Here is an 18,456-nt window from a genome sequence, read left to right on the forward strand (position 1 = left end):
GAAGTCCTAAAATGCCAGGTTTATTTTCGAGCGGAATTGGAAGTTTTTTGCTACGTAAAATTGATGTCTCGATATTTTGAGGGACGTAAAAATATTGGAATTTTGATGGATTCAATCTTTCCGGGACGAAAGTGTCGGTGCCCCTCGCGTTTCCGGTTACGGCACTGTCATCGATATTCATCCGCAACATACACCTGTGCCCTGATTGCAGAATTACGATCGACCATAATGCAATTTCAGAATGGAACATGCGAAATTGGTTCTCCGTTCGACGAGTTCTCGAGGCACAAAAGGGGCCTGGCGACCGGTGTGCTGCATCGTTTTCTACTTTAATTACGGGGATAATGGTGGAACGAGAGCGAGGCCGCCATTTTGTGGCACGTGGAATTGAATGCCAGTTAGGTAAGTACTTTTCGAATCGATTCTTACCGACAAGAAATAGTTCTTTCAAGAGCCGTAACTGTTTGAAACAATTTAAAAATAATCCGAATGCGGTGTTTAAAAGAGCTCGAACAAATTAATAGACTGCGGATTTTATGAATTTATGAGAAAAGTAAGTAGGTAGAAATTTAAAACATTCAAGACATTAGACGAATTTAAAAATACTTTTATATCATTTTCAACCAGGGACCGAAAATAAGAGTTATTCTAAAATTTTCTACGATAAAAATCGTTAATAAAAAGTCGATTGTTATTGAAATTTAAGATAATGTACACTCAATATAAAGAAAAAAATTCGAAGTACAAAATGATTAAAAAAGAGAAAAAATTTTCGGTTACTTATAATCCTTATTTGTAACTAATACGATTTTAGTCGATGAAATACTTGTTATTTCATGACTTTTTCCCTGTTTGGTTGTAACAGTTATGATCCCTGTTTTCAACCTATTGAACATATTAAGAGAAAAAATTAATTTCTATGTCTCTCCGGTTTGTTGTAATTCAGCTGGAAAATTTTTATTTTGCGTGAAGAAAGACAGAATATTTTTGACAAAAAATTAAAAAATCGCGACATTTACGTTTTTCCTTCGCAATTGCGACCAATAACAATTTAAAGAAAGAAATTGTTCACACATTAGCTAGCGAACTAATCCTTCCAACGTCTCGAAAAAAAATATGACAAGTTGTCGAGGCTCCAATTTAGAAAAAGTTATTCGTATTTAAAAGGTGTACGAACACATTCACTGTGTATCTGTCAAGAATAATAATTCAGTGTTCGAGCAGATGACAGATAGAATTCAATGAAAACTCCGTGGTATTTGATCATGCATCGGAAGGGGATGAAGAGAAATCGGAAGAAGACACCCGGCCTTTCGAACGAGGATTTATTTAATCGGGAACAGAGTTCTCTCTATGCGGCGCGTGACTACAATGTGAACACCGGCAGGATCAAAGTCTCAGAACCGCGTGATCCTGGTCGGCTCGTCCTCTTCGTCCTCCTCCCGTATCGTCGCATCAATTTGCGTCAATCTAGGGCTGGACGATCTAATCGGATAGATCTCGTCGTGGTCCCTTCGACTAGTTGCGGCGTTCCTCTCCACGTACACGTCCGTCTCGATGCAATCTTTGTCGTCTTTGGTCCTCCGCTTCCGATGGCATCTTGGACGGGCGTACGCTGAATTCACGCTGCTTCTCTCCACCGGGCTGGTCCTAGACTAGAAACCGTAGTTTTTCAGTCCTTAATGTAATTCATTCGTCGGAATCGAATTACAGTTGCATCGTTACTCGACTGCGGATCTTTGTGCAAAATAAAAATGTTTTGCATTGATCGTGGGAAGCAGGAACAACATAATTGATTTCATCCCTTAAAGCGGGCATTACACATTCTTGAATTTCTTAATTCTTTTACTGTTTTATAGCTCACCCAGTCAATTTCTTCATGAATACATAATGATCCACATTAATGAATCGTTAATATTATCAAGGGTGAACATTAGAATTTTTAACAATAAACCTGCCGAGCACTAAAAATGTTTCAGCTTACAAAAATGACAAGGCTCTATTTAGTTCGATTTTGTGCAATTTTCATCACAATGTGAGCTTGGATAAAGAAATTCATCGACTCAAACTTCATGTAAGCAACTTCATCATTTTAATCATTTCAAGATGAGAAATATCAATCCGATAATTTCACCGACAGTGGTAGGTTTAGTGTTAACACAAGTTTTACAAAATATTTTTTCATTTTATCGTGGTAAATACAGGGTGTTGCCGGACGGGTGGTACAATCAAGGAGGGGGTGATACTACGTGTAAAATAGGTCTTAAAAAAGGAATAACATTTTTTCGTTTGACGCTTCGTTTCCGAGAAAATCGAGTTTGAAGAGTTCTCGGTGTTCTCAGTGCTCGGATTTACTTACTCGCGACGGCCGAGTTTCGAAGGCTACGCCCCCTCGATCCGGCCGCGCGTCTCGCTCCCCATGGCGGTCTTAGTTCGGAGCTCCTCAGGCGCGTACCATACTCGCTATTCGCGGCGCCTAGGAGAACTAGGGCTGCCACGGGGAGGGAGACGCGCGGCCGGGTCGAGGGGGCGTAGCCTTCGAAACTGGGCCGTCACGAATAAGTAAATCCGAGCGCTTAATATACAGGGTGTCCCAAAATTCGTGAAAATCCCGAAAGGGGGTGGTTCCTGAGACCATTTCAAGCGACATTTTCCTTTGTAAAAATGTTATCCGCGGCTTTGTTTAGGAGTTATTAACGAAAAACACGGACCAATCAGAGAGCGACCTAGACGCGAGTTGCCACAGTCGGCCAATAGAGCTCGCATCTAGGTCGCGCTCTGATTGGTCCGTGTTTTTCGTTAATAACTCCTAAACAAAGCCGCGGATAACATTTTTGCAAAGGAAAATGTCGCTTGAAATGGTCTGAGGAACCACCCCCTTTCGGGATTTTCACGAATTTTGGGACACCCTGTATACAGAAAGAGTAGAATTGACTGATCACATGGTCAGACGCGTCAGACGATTCCTATGCAATAGCACGTATATTCCCTGCATTTTCAAACTCGATTCTCTCAAAAACGAAGCGCCAAACAAAAAAATGTTATTCCCTTTTCTCGACTTATTTTTACATGTAGTATCACCCCCTGCTCGGTTGTACCACCCGTCCGGCTATACCCTGTATACCGGCCAAAAGTTCCGCTATCTACTCCTCCGACGAAAAAATTAGTCAAATTATACCTGAGAATGTATCTCCGAAATAGCTGCATGCAGGAATTCTTTTACATATGCGCGGTAAGGATGAAAAAAAATTAGCACGACTGGTTCTCGGATAATGAACACAATAAAATGAATTTATGAAATGTTTCGAGAATTGCAGCGAGCAAACATTTTTTCACCCACCGTGCTCGGCGAGCCGCGAGACTAGGCTACGAGAAAAATGCAGAAGAATGCGATCGGAGGGGGGGAAAAAAGCGTAGAAAAAATCTCACGTCCGCATCCTCGATGCAGACTTGCGGTATCGTGTAAGAGTTATTCACTTCTCGCATCTCCGTGTGGAATCCGTAGTTGTTGTACCCGGGAATTCGCCTTGGATCGGAGCTTCTGTATTGGCTCAGGTACTTCTGGTTTGGACTAGAGTTGCCGTAGTAGTTGGGGTACGCGGACGCCACGTTCAAGTTCGTCATGCTTCCCCCACCGGCGTGAACGTAGTCGTAAAACGGACGCGACTGTACAGAAGGAAGTTATTTAGAAAGCTGTTAAGGGGGAACTATACCCTCGATTTGTAACTAGAAAATAACTATTTATCAATGTTATAAACCTCTGTGCAAAAAAAAAAGGTTTGGTAACATTGATAAATACGCAACTGCCTAATGAACAGGGCGCTCTTCTCGTTATGTCAGTCAAAAAAGTCTCCTTGAGACAGAAAAATACATTGAAATCTGCGGTTATTTTTCTAGATTTTTTCTCTACTTTGGGCACTCATATTATTAGATATAAACATAATCTCGTTAAATCATGAGAAGAGCGCCCTGTATTTAACCTTCCTCTACAGAATGAGTCCTCACCCAGCTCAAAATATGTTCAAATAACGACAAAAAATCCAGGCGCGCAAACCCATGTTTCGACCCAAAATCTAGTAAGATTCTAGTTATTTTCTAGTTACAATCCGAGGGTATAGTTCCCCCTTAACAAAGATATCTAAACGTATCTCAAAGAATTTTTCGGCAATCTTAAAAATTGTTGGTTTCATACACGTGTAAAGTAATGTAGTAGGGAAGAACGAGTAGCGTCGAATAGAACATACATATAAAAATATGTATTTCTATCTTGAAAAGTGAAGGTGGCCTTGTAATCTCCGAAACTCTTCAACGTGGAAAAAAATTGTCAGTACCACGTAGTGGTTTGGTCCATGAAGTCGTTCAATATTTTTAGAAACAGCCGAGAATCGCAAGATCACATCTTGAATTTGAAAAAGATGCAGTAACGTGGGGAAGGTACTTGTTCAGAATTTAACAACATTATAGTCGGAGTATCTCTTAAATACATATAATATAAATATAGGGTAAACTTTACTTTCTCCTATACATTATGATGTATTGTGACCGCGAGCCGCTTACCGAGCAGAACCGTCGGTCCTTGCTGCCCCCACACTCGTCACTATAAACCAATATGGCGGCGCCCTTACCTGTCAAAAACACTGCAGATTGTTCAACTTTAAGCAAGCATAACTCCTGAACCATTGATCCTACAAATCTACGGGATTACATACCAAATACATCATAATTTATAGGAGAAAGACACGAATTTTGAGTCCGATAAAGTAAAGAACAGCCAAATCAACAATTTTTAAGATATCGAAAAATCCATTGAGATTCGTTCATAGGTGACTAAAGACTACAACATATTTATATTTGAACAAAATCCGAAATTTTACTCGGAAAAATGTTCGTTTTCGCGTGGAATGACCCTATAGTAAGGGCTTTGCGTCGCTTGCTTGGACACGGATACGCATGTGTCGGTAAATTGCAACATGAGGGAAGCCACGAGATTGACAAGAATATTCTAGAATATTCCCCGAAAGGATAATGCGATATTGTTTCTTGGCGTAGACGCAGTTCTGATGAAGTATGACGAATGGAATATAAAACGCGCTGAGATAACAAAACGCTGCGTCCAGTCGCGCAAAGTAGATCCCGCCTCAAGATTGACTGACCTGTCTAGTGACAGTGTTTATCCTCGGATCTCCCGTCAAGTCCGTCGACCCAAACCTCTGACCAAATTCTCTTCCTCTGGCCAGATGTGTGACCATGTAATAAGTCCTAGGTATCAGGACACCAGCGATGATCAGGTAAGCTGTGGCGATGATGCCGAACGAGACCACTGTGTCCCTGCATTCTGGCTCCACCAGGATGAAACAAGTTAACCAGATCGCCCAGGCTATCAATAGGCCGATAGAGGTCCCGAAGAAACACTTTCCCTCGCGGTAATTCCGTGGTAATCGAGCGATGAAGAAGCACACCACGAAGAACGTTGCTAGCAGGAATATGTCGTACCCTGAAAATGATTATTATGTTCTTATTAATCCTCAGAAGGTAGACGCTCCCAACAAGTGCAGAACTGGTGATGAATAAACAGCGGATTTGATGGATTTTTGACAAAAATGAGTAGGTGTAATTTAAAACAATAAATCATTAGAAGAATTGAAAGAATTGAATGTGTGTGTGTGTGTGTGTGTGTGTGTGTGTGTGTGTTACATAATTTTCACCCTAATAAACATATTAAGAAAGAATTCAAATTTCTATTTCATTGCAGTTTGTTTGAACATTTTTATTTTGCATAAAGATCCGCTGTCTAGTGATGATTCATAAAATAAAATAAAGTGTAGATACCCAAGAGACCAATGAAGATCAAGCTTCTCACGATGACGGCCGAGTCCTCCGGGCCGAGAATGAAATACATGAGGGACATGGCGACCTGTACGCCGAACATGAAGAACACCATCAGCCCTTGAAGGTAGCCGTTGATGTGCGCGGTGAACACGCCGCCCTTGGAGAACACCAGGAAGAACGCTCTAGACAGCATCACCGAGAAATCGATGCCAAAAGCGAGCGTTGTCGCGAGGATCTTCTTCGAATTGAGGGCTTCAGCGCCTACGTAGTCGTCGTTCATGCTGAACGGGACCACCGTTAGCAGCGTGAAAACGTTCGCCAGTATCAGGACGATCGTTAGCGAGGGATTCCCGTCGAGAACGTCCTCGACGATGAAACGGTAGATAATGAAGATGGCAATCACGCTGCAGGCGAACGCGCCGCACACCGCCACCGTCAGGAAAATTGGTATCCAGCTGCCCGGCTTCAATAAACCCATGTCGAGTATATCTGCAACGAGGGAGACATTCTACAACGTTGCTCTTCGCAATACTTGCATTTTTCTCGATAAAATTCTTCATCAATTTTTCTCTGCTTTATGTTCGTAATACTTCGAGGAACTATTTATAAAAATATTTATTGCGAACCTTTGGTCACACCACGAGGGCTAAACCTCTTCTTGAAGTTCAAGCAACTCTCGCAGTTCTTCGCGTACTTCTTCAAGCATAGCTTCGGCATCTTTGGCACTCTCGACTCCGGAGTGATCCGGAACTTCAGGTTTGCTGGCTCGACTCTGCAAACAATGATTTAGTTGCATTTATGTGCAGGTTTTGCACTCCAAATTCACCCTTTTGCAATTTCGACCATTAAGGATATTTAAAATTAATTATTTATTTATTTAGATTAAGTTATAATATGTGTACATCGCTTTCTATTATATGTATGATTTTTTCCGAATTTTCGCACGCCGTTTCACCGAGCAAATCAGTTAAATAGTTTGCTAATTCGATTTTCCTCTGTAACAGCCATTTCGGGGGCATGATCTAAACTCAATTCCTAATACAGGGTATCCATGACCTTGTATTTGACCTTCTGATCCATTTTCAAGGTTATTTGGAGGTCAGTACGTATTTTGTAAATGGGAACCCCTACTTTTGACTACGGATTCTGAAAGACCTCGCACGTTCAGATATGTACTTATGTCCTAGATTAAAATGACTGCTAGAGGCCATAAAAATACGCACTGACCTCCAAATAATCTTGAAAATGGATCCGAACGTCAAATACAAGGACATGGACTAATGTCCTCCATTAATCCCTGCAACTTTTATTCCAAACAATTTTACAGAATATGCTTATCTGAGAAGTTAACACCCCGTCTGGACTGGTGGTTTTGGACACCATGTATACGCTCCCAAAATTTCATTGATATTGGTTAATTGGTTTACGAGTTATAAACGATTAAAAGTGGTTGAAAGTCAGAAAATCTTGAAAAATTGCCATTTTTACCACTTTTGAGCGTTTATAACTCGTCAATGAATTAACCAATTTCAATGAAATTCTCTGAGCGTATATAATTTATACAAGTTAACCAAACACATCTTGTAAATTTTCGTTATTGGCCCAGCTAAAAAAGTCGTAAAAATGAATATATTTTTTCAACATATTTTTTAGACGCCATTTACTAAACTAATTCATCTTGCCTCACAGAGAAATTGAAGTCGTTTGTCCATTCAGAAAGAAGTTATTCTGATTTAAAGTGTGTGCGATCAGTTTTGCTCCTAACTGTATACACACAGTTTTTAGAAATAACAAAGTTCATGAATTGGCAATTACTTTTAAACACGTATTTGATGTACATCTTTGAAGTATATCTTTGAAGTACATCTTTGAAGTACATTTTTGAAGTACATCTTTGAAGTACATCTTTGAAGTACATTTTAAATACGATACTCTTCAAATAATCAGGAGTAGTTGGGAGCAAAATTGAAGAAAATGGGAAAGGATCAATTGTCAATTTTAATGAAAATGTTTTGTACTGTTCACGTGGCTGGATCTGTCTGTACAGTGAGCTTGATACCCACCTGTAGACGGCCATGTCGACCAGCTCTTGCTGGCTCTTCATCGCCACGATGTACTTAATCGAGTGCAATTTCGGCAATATCCGTAGAGCATGGTACACTTCACCGTTGCGAATCTCTTGTCCCGAATTGGGATTGAAGCGCGGCATCACGCAGCCCGTTTCCACTCCTCGGGGACAGTTTCGTTTTTGGAGATCTTGGAGAGTCTGAGCCAACTCGACCATCGCTTTGCCGACGCTCAGGAGACGGGACGAGTGAATCACCGATTCGCTGGCCGCCTCGAGGAAATCGTCCGTCGAGGACGCTTCGTGTAGTAGATTCGGATCGAACGATGGCGTCCTTATCACGTACGATCCTGGGGGAATCAGCTCTGCAACATGGACGCCGTTGCTTCAGCCTTTTCTTACAACGTACACAACTTCGAGAACGATTCAACCCTTCTTTTCTGGACGCTTTCCACCATTTCACGATTCCTTCGGAGGCTTAGTAATCCTTAAATCCACTATAAAGAGTTGCATAACCAAACTGACTGTTAATTGGACCCTATACATTTTTCGAAATCTAACGATAAATTACTCTGCACAGGAATTTGTAAAATTTTATCGATTTTTCAAAGATAAGTATACATATATATAAATATAAGTAATCTTTGGAACTTTTTCATTCGTCAACTTCTTATTTCCGGTTTTATCAGCCTGGCGTGCTTCTGCACCCCGCACGCAGAGAGAAGGTTAACCCTTCGCACTCCGAATTATTTTTCAATTTTACTGCCAACAACTCCCTACTGTTTTAAGTGTTTTATTTGAAATTTACTTCAAAGGACAGTTCCTAATTATTAGACTGTGGATCTTTATGCACTTATAGCGAAATTGAGTAGATGAAATTCAAAATTGTTGGAAAATTTTAAAAATTGAAGATGTTGAGATATGATTTCCTCTCTATTAAAATCATTGACGAAAGAAATTAATTTCAATGTAGTTTCTATTTCTTGCAATCGATGCAGACAATTTTTATTCGGCATAAAGATCCGCAGTCTACTAATTATATAATATTAAATACAGCTCTCAAACTGTGTTGTAATTTATATTTGTGGAACTTATACTTGCCTTTGACCAAAAAATAAATTAAATAAATAAAGGGAGAACCAAATACATATAAAAACCCATTTCATTTACATTTTTCTTTCTCTGATGTCGAGTCCTACTCGACAAAGGGGTGCAAAGGGTTAAAAAGGTATTGGAGACGTAATTCTAAAGAACGCATATTCAATTATTCAGCAATCAATAATCGTCAACAACACCGCTCGGGACTCAGAACGTGACTATAGCGAGCGGTGGTCAAGATTCTGTCGATAATTGCATTCGCTAATTTCAATTTGTCTACTTACAATTGCGAGAATTGCGACATCGATTTATCGATTACCATAAAGTGTCCACAACAGGAAACTCTGGTCGAAGTATTAATAATTCAGAAAACTTCGAAATTGTTTAAGAAGTTCTAAAGTTCACTGGCCCTCTAAGCTTGTCGACTCTAAAGGGATGGAACGTTATGCCGTTATACCTCGGACGCCTTCGAACCTCCCTAAATCCACCATGCGAACCTAAACCGATTTCGATGCTTCTACAAGCATATCAATTCGGCTCGGATAATCCATTCAAAAATCCAATTTTCTCCATTTCCCGGGGAAACTGGCGCGCATTAAAATGTAAGCCTATCGAAGCAACAAGTGCGAGACACGGGCTCTTCGTGGTCGCGGAAAATAGTATCGATAACGCGGTGCTTAAACCACCATCTTGAAAAACGCTGTGTCATCCGTACTATCAACTTTCTAATCTTAGACAATTGGTTTAAATCGGGCATGTCAAACACGCGGCCTGTCGACGAATAGTCTGAGGCCCGACCAAAAACTTTGAAACAGTTGATGACAATTTGTAGGTTTTACACTCCAAATTCACCGTTTTGCAAATCAATTTCACCATTTTGCAAATCAAATTCACCCTTTTGCAAATGAATTTCACCCTTCTGCAAATCGAATTCAACCTTTTGCAAATCAATTTCACCCATTAAGAATGTTTAAAATTCATTATTTATTTATTTCGATTAAATTATATATTTATTTAGACACACGTGAACAGTGTCATTACTGCGGGGTAAGACTCGATACTCTCAATACGCTTCAATAAATATGTACTATCATTTCTAAAATTGATTAATGAGAAAATGGCTACAATGTTTACACATATCTACGCAGAGTTTTGAAAATTCGATTACTGAAAAACATAGCCAAGTTTCTTCGAAACAAAAATGAAATTGTTTTATCCAAATAAGGTAAACTTTAAAAAAAGTATGTTATTTTGTATGTGTAACAGCAATGTTAATAAAAAACTGTGTTTCCGTTTTATTTCTAGTCTGCCTTTTTTTCTATTGGGGCCCTCGAATTAATTTATAATACATAACGAGGCCCTGGGTGGTGAAAGAGTTTGACATGCCTGGTTTAAATGAATTAAAATCGTACCGTCGACGTTGGATCCATCGATGGGCAAAACGATCCACGTCTTTTTAGGTCCTTGCACCTTCTCTCCCCTCTCGATCCACTGTCGAATCTCATTTCTGGCGCCAATCACAGCGATCACGGCTTCCGTGTCGCTTTCATCGAGCACAACAGTGCTCGCATAATTTTTCACGCAGATCCCAGCTTCCTTTGTGACGTCCAAGAACAGATTCAACGGATAATCCGAGTCGACCAGTAGGAGATCGATCATTTCGAATCTGGTGGTCAAGTAGTGCACCATCAGGTTGATCAAGGGCCTCGTCAGGTTCTGCTCTTTGTACGTGCTGACCGGAAGGACGCTGTAATTACGAAGCGGCTCGAGGATCGTAGCATATTCCGATGCCAATAGGATCCCTAGATCGTAATTGTCCACGCAGTCGGTGTCCACTGCCGCTTGCAGAGCTTGTTTGTACACTGTCATTTCGTCGTGGCAGGTGTCGTACACCTTCATACCTGATGTCAACGGAAAATCATTGTTAAACACTCTCCTAGAAAAAAGATACAGTTGGATTTTATGGGAAATCTTCATTTGGCAATTCTCTTTCGGAAATGAATTTGGACTACCAGTTACAGACTTTCGGAAATTGTGAGACACCTTTAATTTTCAGTTTCATTAAATAAATCAATAAAATTTTATATAACAAATTTGATATTATTTAAAAACAACATTAAATTAATACGAAGATAAATTCACTACTTTATAGTTTTAATTGAAAAGAATATTTTAACTCGATGATTAATTAATTCTATTCTATATGATTTTTCTCATTTTATGGATGTGAAATTGATATAATATCTCATGCGATACTTGAATGTTTAGTAGTCGACAAGTGGACTGCGGATCTTTATGCGTTTGTAGCAAAATTGAGCAGATTAAATTCAAAATTGTAGATTTCTCCTCTATTAAAATCATTAACGATTTATTTTACGGTTTTGGTGACTAGAACTTTTTTTTGTAGATCGTAATTTCCTAAAAAAGGAGAATATTGATATAAATTGTGTGCATATATGTTCTCACATAGCTGTATATTAACAAAACTAAAGTAGAACTTTATTTGAATCTTCATCGCGTGTCAGACACGATATTGTAAGGCAAGCGGTTAAGGGAAGAAATAACATTCAATTTAGTTTCTATTTCTTGCAATCGATGCAGACAATTTTTACCTTGCATACGTATCCACAGTCTATTGACAAGGTACCAACATATTTAATAATGTAAACAGTATTCTGAACAGTGGTTCAAATACTTTTTGGATCCACTGTAATCTGTTAAATATGAGTGATATTCGTTTACTTTCAACATTCAAGCATCAAAGTAAAGATAGACAGGCAATATACACGAATTTTCTTTCGCATCTAGGAAATTACAAACGGCATAGGTGTTCTAATTGTTTGTACACGTAAAAAGAATGTATTGCAAAGGGGTTGATAATAAAATACCATTAACTCTTGTACGATCAACCATAAGTTATACGTATAAGCTTAATTATACAACGTTCTGTTATAGTAATGATATACGTTATACCTATCGAGAAGCCAGGTACGAATTCGTACTTGTTCAGAGCGTGCGCCACGTAAAACGCAGTGGAGGCTTCTTCGAGACCTTTCGCCGAAGTGATGTTGCAGTAAGGTCCATGATTGACATCCAGAAACACTGAAATTCGTGAGAATTATTCCATCTGATCACATGTTGATCGTAGAAACCCGGCGAAACGAAATCGTCTTACATGACAGAACAGCGTCTCCAGGGATCTCGTACAAGCTCCTATTCCTCGGGCACATGTTCTGCTCCTCGATCGCCAAGGTCATCCAGAGGAGCTCCGCGAGGATGACCACCTTGGCGAGCATCATGATGAGACTAAAAATCGATGGTGCATCAATAGAACATGTGGAACAGCGGATCACTGTGTGCGGAGCTTCGAACACGGTGCCTCATCACTGTTTAATCGATATCCTTGGTCGAGGGGTCGAGTCCTGTTTCCGCTCGAGTTGCTCTCACTCGATTCCGGAAGTGACGCACGCTATCATCGTCGGAAAACGGAGCGGAGACGTCTCCAGTCGAGCTGGTAAACCGTTCAATCGCGGGTCAGCATGTCTCTGAGTGGCCCTGGGGGCTTTGGAGCGTCGTTCGAGGGCCACTAGGAGCTCCGGAGAAAAATGGCGAGCCACGCGGTCACTTATCGCGATCAGTATCCGGTTGTGGAGCGTGATCCCCGGGATTAATTCCGATCGGATCCATCAAATCGCGTGGTAACCACCACTCCGGGGGCAACAACTGCCCCGGGACACGCTTCCCTCTCTCTGTTTACGATTATCGCCGGCTGCATTTCACGCTAATGCCGAGGAGGCGATCCTCCAGGACGCTACGGAAGCGTGTTTCGTTTTCTATCCTCCTTCGAGAGGCGATTGATCGCCGCCGACCCAACTCCTTAACGTTTCTTCTTAGGGCTGGACGAGGTACACGGAGGGTAGCACAACTGTTGGACACCCTTCCTCACGCACTTTCCATGGCGATAGAGCATTATTGATTCGGTACCTTGGCTGGGGGTCGCGTTAGGGACACCTGGAGGAATTACGCTCCTGTCCCTCGGCTCCACCGCCGGGACTATTTTATTTTCCACCGGGACCCAAAGACCAGGCGAGATTATTGCTTCCGCGACCTTTCTCCCCACCTAATCGAAATTCAACAATCTCCACTAGCTGATCTTTCCTCTTTTACCTTCCTCCGATGGTAAATAGTTCCCCGAAGCTGATTAGAATTGTTCCTCCACCGACCTGACTTCTTCCTGCTCCAGAAAACGCCCTACCAAGAAGCTTCTCGAACTGATATGTTGATCTTCGTCAGAGTTCCTGGCTTTTAAACTTCGCTAACGGTGAATGCTCCCTCGGATGACACCTTTCAGGGTCTTCCTCGCAGTCTACGCGGACTTCATTCACTATACTCGCGAAGCTGTTCAGTCCTATCACGATCAATCATCGATGCAGTTCGTATTCTACACTTTTATAGCCAGCTCTCTCTTATTCTCGTTCTTCTCGAATTCAATTCGGAACGAATCGACGTAGTCCGTTTATCCGGTGACTATTCGTGTCGATATCTGTCGCGATCTGTCATCGATACATCTCTATGTCCACTCCGACCGCTTATCTCTTTCCTCCCTTTCCCAACGATTCGTGAAAGTGAAGCGATCGATAAATAAAGATCGCTCCAGCCTGCGAACCTTATGAAACTTGTATGTCTTCTATTGAAGATTTAAGATTGAACCTACAGGAAGACTCAACGTTCAAGATCGTCTGGTGGGAAGCAAGATGAAATGATTACCGACTATTTTAATATTTTTCTGAATTTTATTAATTTATCGTATGCCGCGTTGAAAACGGCACTTTCATCGCTCCGGCCTGCAAACCTTACGAAACTTGTGTATCTTTTATCGAAGATGTAACAGTAAACCTACGGGAAGATTTAACGTTAAAGATTTTCTAGTAGAAGCAAGACGAAGAGATCATAGAACGACTATTTGAATATTTTTCGGAGTTGTATTAATTCATCGTATGCCGCGTTAAAAACGGCACTTTCATCGCTCCGGCCTGCAAACCTTACGAAACTTGTGTGTTTTTTATTGAAGATGCAACAGTAAACCTACGGGAAGATTTAACGTTAAAGATTTTCTAGTAGAAGCAAGACGAAGAGATCATAGAACGACTATCTGAATATTTTTCGGAGTTGTATTAATTCATCGTACGACGCGTTAAAAACGGCACTTTCATCGCTCCGGCCTGCAAACCTTACGAAACTTGTGTGTTTTTTATTGAAGATGCAACAGTAAACCTACGGGAAGATTTAACGTTAAAGATTTTCTAGTAGAAACAAGACGAAGAGATCATAGAACGACTATCTGAATATTTTTCGGAGTTGTATTAATTCATCGTGCGATGCGTTAGAAACGGCACTTTCATCGCTCCGGCCTGCAAACCTTACGAAACTTATGTGTCTTTTATTGAAGATGTAACAGTAAACCTACGGGAAGATTTAACGTTAAAGATTTTCTAGTAGAAACAAGATGAAGAGATCATAGAACGAATATTTGAATATTTTTCGGAGTTGTATTAATTCATCGTGCGATGCGTTAGAAACGGCACTTTCATCGCTCCGGCCTGCAAACCTTACGAAACTTATGTGTCTTTTATTGAAGATGTAACAGTAAACCTACGGGAAGATTTAACGTTAAAGATTTTCTAGTAGAAACAAGATGAAGAGATCATAGAACGAATATTTGAATATTTTTCGGAGTTGTATTAATTCATCGTGCGATGCGTTAGAAACGGCACTTTCATCGCTCCGGCCTGCAAACCTTACGAAACTTGTGTATCTTTTATCGAAGATGTAACAGTAAACCTACGGGAAGATTTAACGTTAAAGATTTTCTAGTAGAAGCAAGACGAAGAGATCATAGAACGACTATCTGAATATTTTTCGGAGTTGTATTAATTCATCGTACGACGTGTTAGAAACGGCACTTTCGTCTTCTGGTTACCAGCCAAACAAAAGATTTCGATTACTCCGCCGCGCGCCGCTCGGACCGCGAAACGACCCATCGGTTACGTTACCGCATATTCGCCGACCAAATTCCGTCCGATAAAAATCCGGTTTTTTGCAAATTTCATTAATTCATCTCGCTAAAATACTGCTCGCGGTACGACTATCATTTGGTTACTGGCCAAGGCTCCGGGTAGACAGAGAGACGTTATAAATTCGGGAAGTTAGGGGATTGCAGTCCAATGGGTTTGCAGATTTTTATACAAATGCACTTTTTCGTTCACTGATCCGTAAGAAATGAATGAAAAAAATCTGGTTACAATGGTGTAATGTTCTACCAATTTGTAGCTGGCGAAATGGTTGCAGTGGCCCGCAGGGGCCGATCTAGAGAGCGGGAGCGCGCACAAGTGCTCCGAACGAGTCTCTCGGAGCCAATTGAGCCATGCTTCCCCTTTTCAAACAGCTTCTCCCTCTTTCTCTCTCACTTCAGTCCCCACTGTGGATGGAATCGCGGTGTTCACGTCCGCGAACGCGTCTTCACGGTTCGAACAACAACTTTGACGCTCGACGCGGCTGGCCGCGGTTCGGGGGCACGACTGAGAAACAATGGTGTGCGTTTTCGGCGCGGCGTGCTGCGGTATGAAAGTTTCATGACCGCGGGCGAAGGGAGCAGCTGGCGGCAACACACTGCACACGACAGTGACCACCGCCGAAGCCATAGTTCTGGCCCTCCCCCTTTTTTAAACGTATTACGCGTACGGTCACGTTGCGTTCTGCAGCCATTTAAGCGGCGCGCACACGCGATCTAATTGACAGCCGGGGCCTAGCTTCTTGACGGGGCAAGCTCCCTGCTCTTCTTCGACTTCTTTATTCCTGATTTCTCGCGACGCTTCTGCACCTCTTTCAAATCTAAGATGCATTCTTGCAATTTGAAAATATCGAACGACTTCGTGCAAGCTCTTCGGTAGAAAGAGGACTACAGTATGGCACTGACCATTTTTTTTCCAGGTCAAAGAGTTTCGGAGATCTCAAGGATACCTTCACTTTTCAAAATATTTTATATTTAGGCTGCTCTTTACTTTACCGGACTCGAAATTTGTGCCTTTCTCCTATAAATTGTGATGTATTTGGTATGTAATCCAGTAGATTTGTACCCGGGGCGGCTGCAGATCGAAGCTTCGATCCTGTCGGATCAATGGTTCAGGAGTTACGCTTGCTTAAAGTTGAACAATCTGCAGTGTTTTCGACAGGTAAGGGCGCCGCCATATTGGTTTATAGTGACGAGTGAGGGGGCAGCAAGGACCGACGGTTCTGCTCGGTAAGCGGCTCGTGATCGTCACTACAAACCAATATGGCGGCGCCCTTACCTGTGAAAAACACTGCAGATTGCTCAACTTTAAGCAAGCATAACTTCTGAACCATTGATCCTACAGGATCGAAAATTCGATCTGCAGCCGCACCGGGTGCAAATCTACTGGATTACATACTAAATATGTATATCATAATTTATAGCAGAAAGTAAAGTTTACCCTATATATAACAACTATAATGTTGTTAAATTCTGAACAAGTACCTTCCCCACGTTTCTGCATCTTTTTCAAAATCAAGATGCATTCTTGCGATTCTTCGCTGTTTCTAAAGATATTGAACGACTTCATGGACCAAAGCTCTCTGGTATAGACAGGACTACGTGGTACTGACAATATTTTTCCACGTTGAAGAGTTTCGGAGATTACAAGGACACCTTCACTTTTCAAGATAGAAATACATATTTTGATATGTACGTCCTATTCGACGCTGCTCGTTCTTCTCTATAAAATAGCGTTGACCTATGTATGTCGAGAAATGATTAATTTAAGAGACATTCTGTAGATTTGGTTTATCATATTTTCTTGTTCACCAATGAACGTGTACAACAAGTACAAAATTGATAAGTAACTACACGCTTGAACTATGCTCTTAAACTACGACTCTTAAAAATCGCGTACGCGAAAGAAGTCTTAGGATCGTAGTCGTCCGAGCGCACGATAGATCATCGGAACCGTGTCCCAATGATCGAACACGACAGTCCGCGACGATTCCAGCGTCGCTTTCTCGCTCTTTCTTCATCTAATGAGAGGATAACCCAGTTCCGGATCTGTGTCGTCGTTCCGTTTCATTGAAATCGATGCCGACGAGAACCACGCGACGGGCCCCCCCCCCGGTTGTCGCTCTAAGACCTTCGGTTTTCATTCCGCGGCGAGGAGGGTAATCGTTTTTGGCAGTTCGATGAATCGGAACGGGAAATTGAAGTGTTCCGACGACGGGTTTCGCGCGTTTTTGTTATTCTCGCGTTGTTGCCTTCTCGATCGAGGTCTCGAACAGCGATGGGGTGGACGCGACGATGCTTCTCGGTTCCTGCTGACAAAGTTACTTCCAGGACCCCGGAGAATTTTTTTGGAATTTTCCTCGTTTCCCGTGGACCTCGATCGATGTACTTGCCAATCGTTTTTTTTCTCTCTCTCTCTCTCTCCGCTATTTTTCGGTTCATTGAGGTGAAAACCTCCGAAAGAGTTGCTTCACTATCTTTCGATATCGTCGCTCCTCGAAGGACACTTTCATCCCTTGGAGCAGTGTTGTACTCGAAGCCAAAGCAAAATGCAATTGTTGGTTAAATAATTAGCGTTTCAATTTTTCTATATAAAAATTATTAGGTCGTTCGGAAAGTGATTTCGTTTTTCGTCTAGAGGTAACGTTGCTTCCATTGTTGGTTGGGCGAAATATGAAACAGTAAAAGATTAGGAAAGTTTCAGAATACTGTAATGATGTTTTTAGAATGTAACGAAGTCATTAAGGGATGAAATAAATTTTCATTTTATTCCTGTTTCCCCTCATGAAGAAATTAATCTGCTGTTTTCGCTTTTCTCAACATTTTTTATGCGGTGCAAATTTCATTTCAAACTAACTCAATTCTTTGCTAATAGAAAACAGAGATTCTACGAGCAATTGTAATTGTAAATTCGAATTCGAATGGTAAAAAATTGGCTTTCATTTTCCCATAACTTTTAATTACTCACATATAGTATTTGCAATTTAGAAACTTTAAATTTAGTGTTTCGAGCATAAACAGAGGTGTAGACCACACTAGCAAATATTTATTTCGCATTAAAGCAGTTATTTCATTAAATAAAAATTGTTTTATGTTGTAATTGCAGGTTAAGAAAACGATACGACTTTCCGAACGACCTAATGCATTGAATTAATTTAGTTTAGAATAATGTGATGTAAAATAACTGATAAACCCATTTTTTTAAATTTTAACTCGGACCAGTTTCGTAATTATGGACACAATTGTTGACTAAATAATTAGAGTATCAATTTTTCGATGCGATTGATTATGATAGGTACTTTCATCCCTTGGAACAGTGTCGTATTCGAAGCCACTAAATATTTAGAATTATAATTTTTCAATGCGGTCAATTGTCATAGGGTGCTTTCATTCC

General features: G+C 41.0%; 1 protein-coding gene and 1 long non-coding RNA gene across 6 annotated transcripts in view; one reads left to right on the plus strand and one right to left on the minus strand.

Moving 5' to 3' along the window:
• The window catches only part of LOC143216171 (uncharacterized), a 34,698-nt gene that overhangs the window by 7,106 nt on the left and 9,136 nt on the right, over positions 1–18,456 (plus strand). Inside the window, exon 3 of the long non-coding RNA XR_013010523.1 lies at positions 241–402. This is a non-coding gene — a long non-coding RNA (uncharacterized LOC143216171). The remainder of the gene's footprint in view (positions 1–240; positions 403–18,456) is intronic.
• Boss (G protein coupled receptor bride of sevenless) lies at positions 1,143–15,671 on the minus strand. Of its 5 annotated transcripts, none has more exons than XM_076439006.1 (10): positions 15,313–15,671; positions 12,168–13,702; positions 11,966–12,094; positions 10,405–10,893; positions 7,893–8,259; positions 6,456–6,601; positions 5,830–6,318; positions 5,154–5,494; positions 3,430–3,666; positions 1,143–1,655 (listed from the first exon to the last, which is right to left on the minus strand). In XM_076439006.1, the coding sequence occupies exons 2-10, from the start codon at positions 12,289–12,291 to the stop codon at positions 1,398–1,400; spliced, it is 2,580 nt and encodes an 859-aa protein (XP_076295121.1). In that variant the 5' UTR covers positions 12,292–13,702; positions 15,313–15,671; the 3' UTR covers positions 1,143–1,397. The 5 variants fall into 5 exon arrangements, with proteins under 5 accessions (XP_076295121.1, XP_076295122.1, XP_076295123.1 ...); XM_076439007.1 differs by having other exon boundaries at positions 15,295–15,671; XM_076439008.1 differs by having other exon boundaries at positions 3,478–3,666; positions 12,168–15,671.

This window comes from Lasioglossum baleicum, chromosome 15 (genome assembly GCF_051020765.1).
Source record: "Lasioglossum baleicum chromosome 15, iyLasBale1, whole genome shotgun sequence".
In the NCBI taxonomy this organism is placed as follows: domain Eukaryota; kingdom Metazoa; phylum Arthropoda; class Insecta; order Hymenoptera; family Halictidae; genus Lasioglossum; species Lasioglossum baleicum.

What these genes read in the sequence shown, in the direction of transcription:
- Boss (XM_076439006.1), bottom strand. Translation starts at nt 12,291, where the DNA reads ATGATGCTCGCCAAGGTGGTCATCCTCGCGGAGCTCCTCTGGATGACC. An exon ending in TGGAGACGCTGTTCTGTCAT is followed by an intron (nt 12,095 to 12,167) that starts GTAAGACGATTT and finishes CACGAATTTCAG; the next exon opens with TGTTTCTGGATGTCAATCAT. An exon ending in CGATGGATCCAACGTCGACG is followed by an intron (nt 8,260 to 10,404) that starts GTACGATTTTAA and finishes TCCATGTTGCAG; the next exon opens with AGCTGATTCCCCCAGGATCG.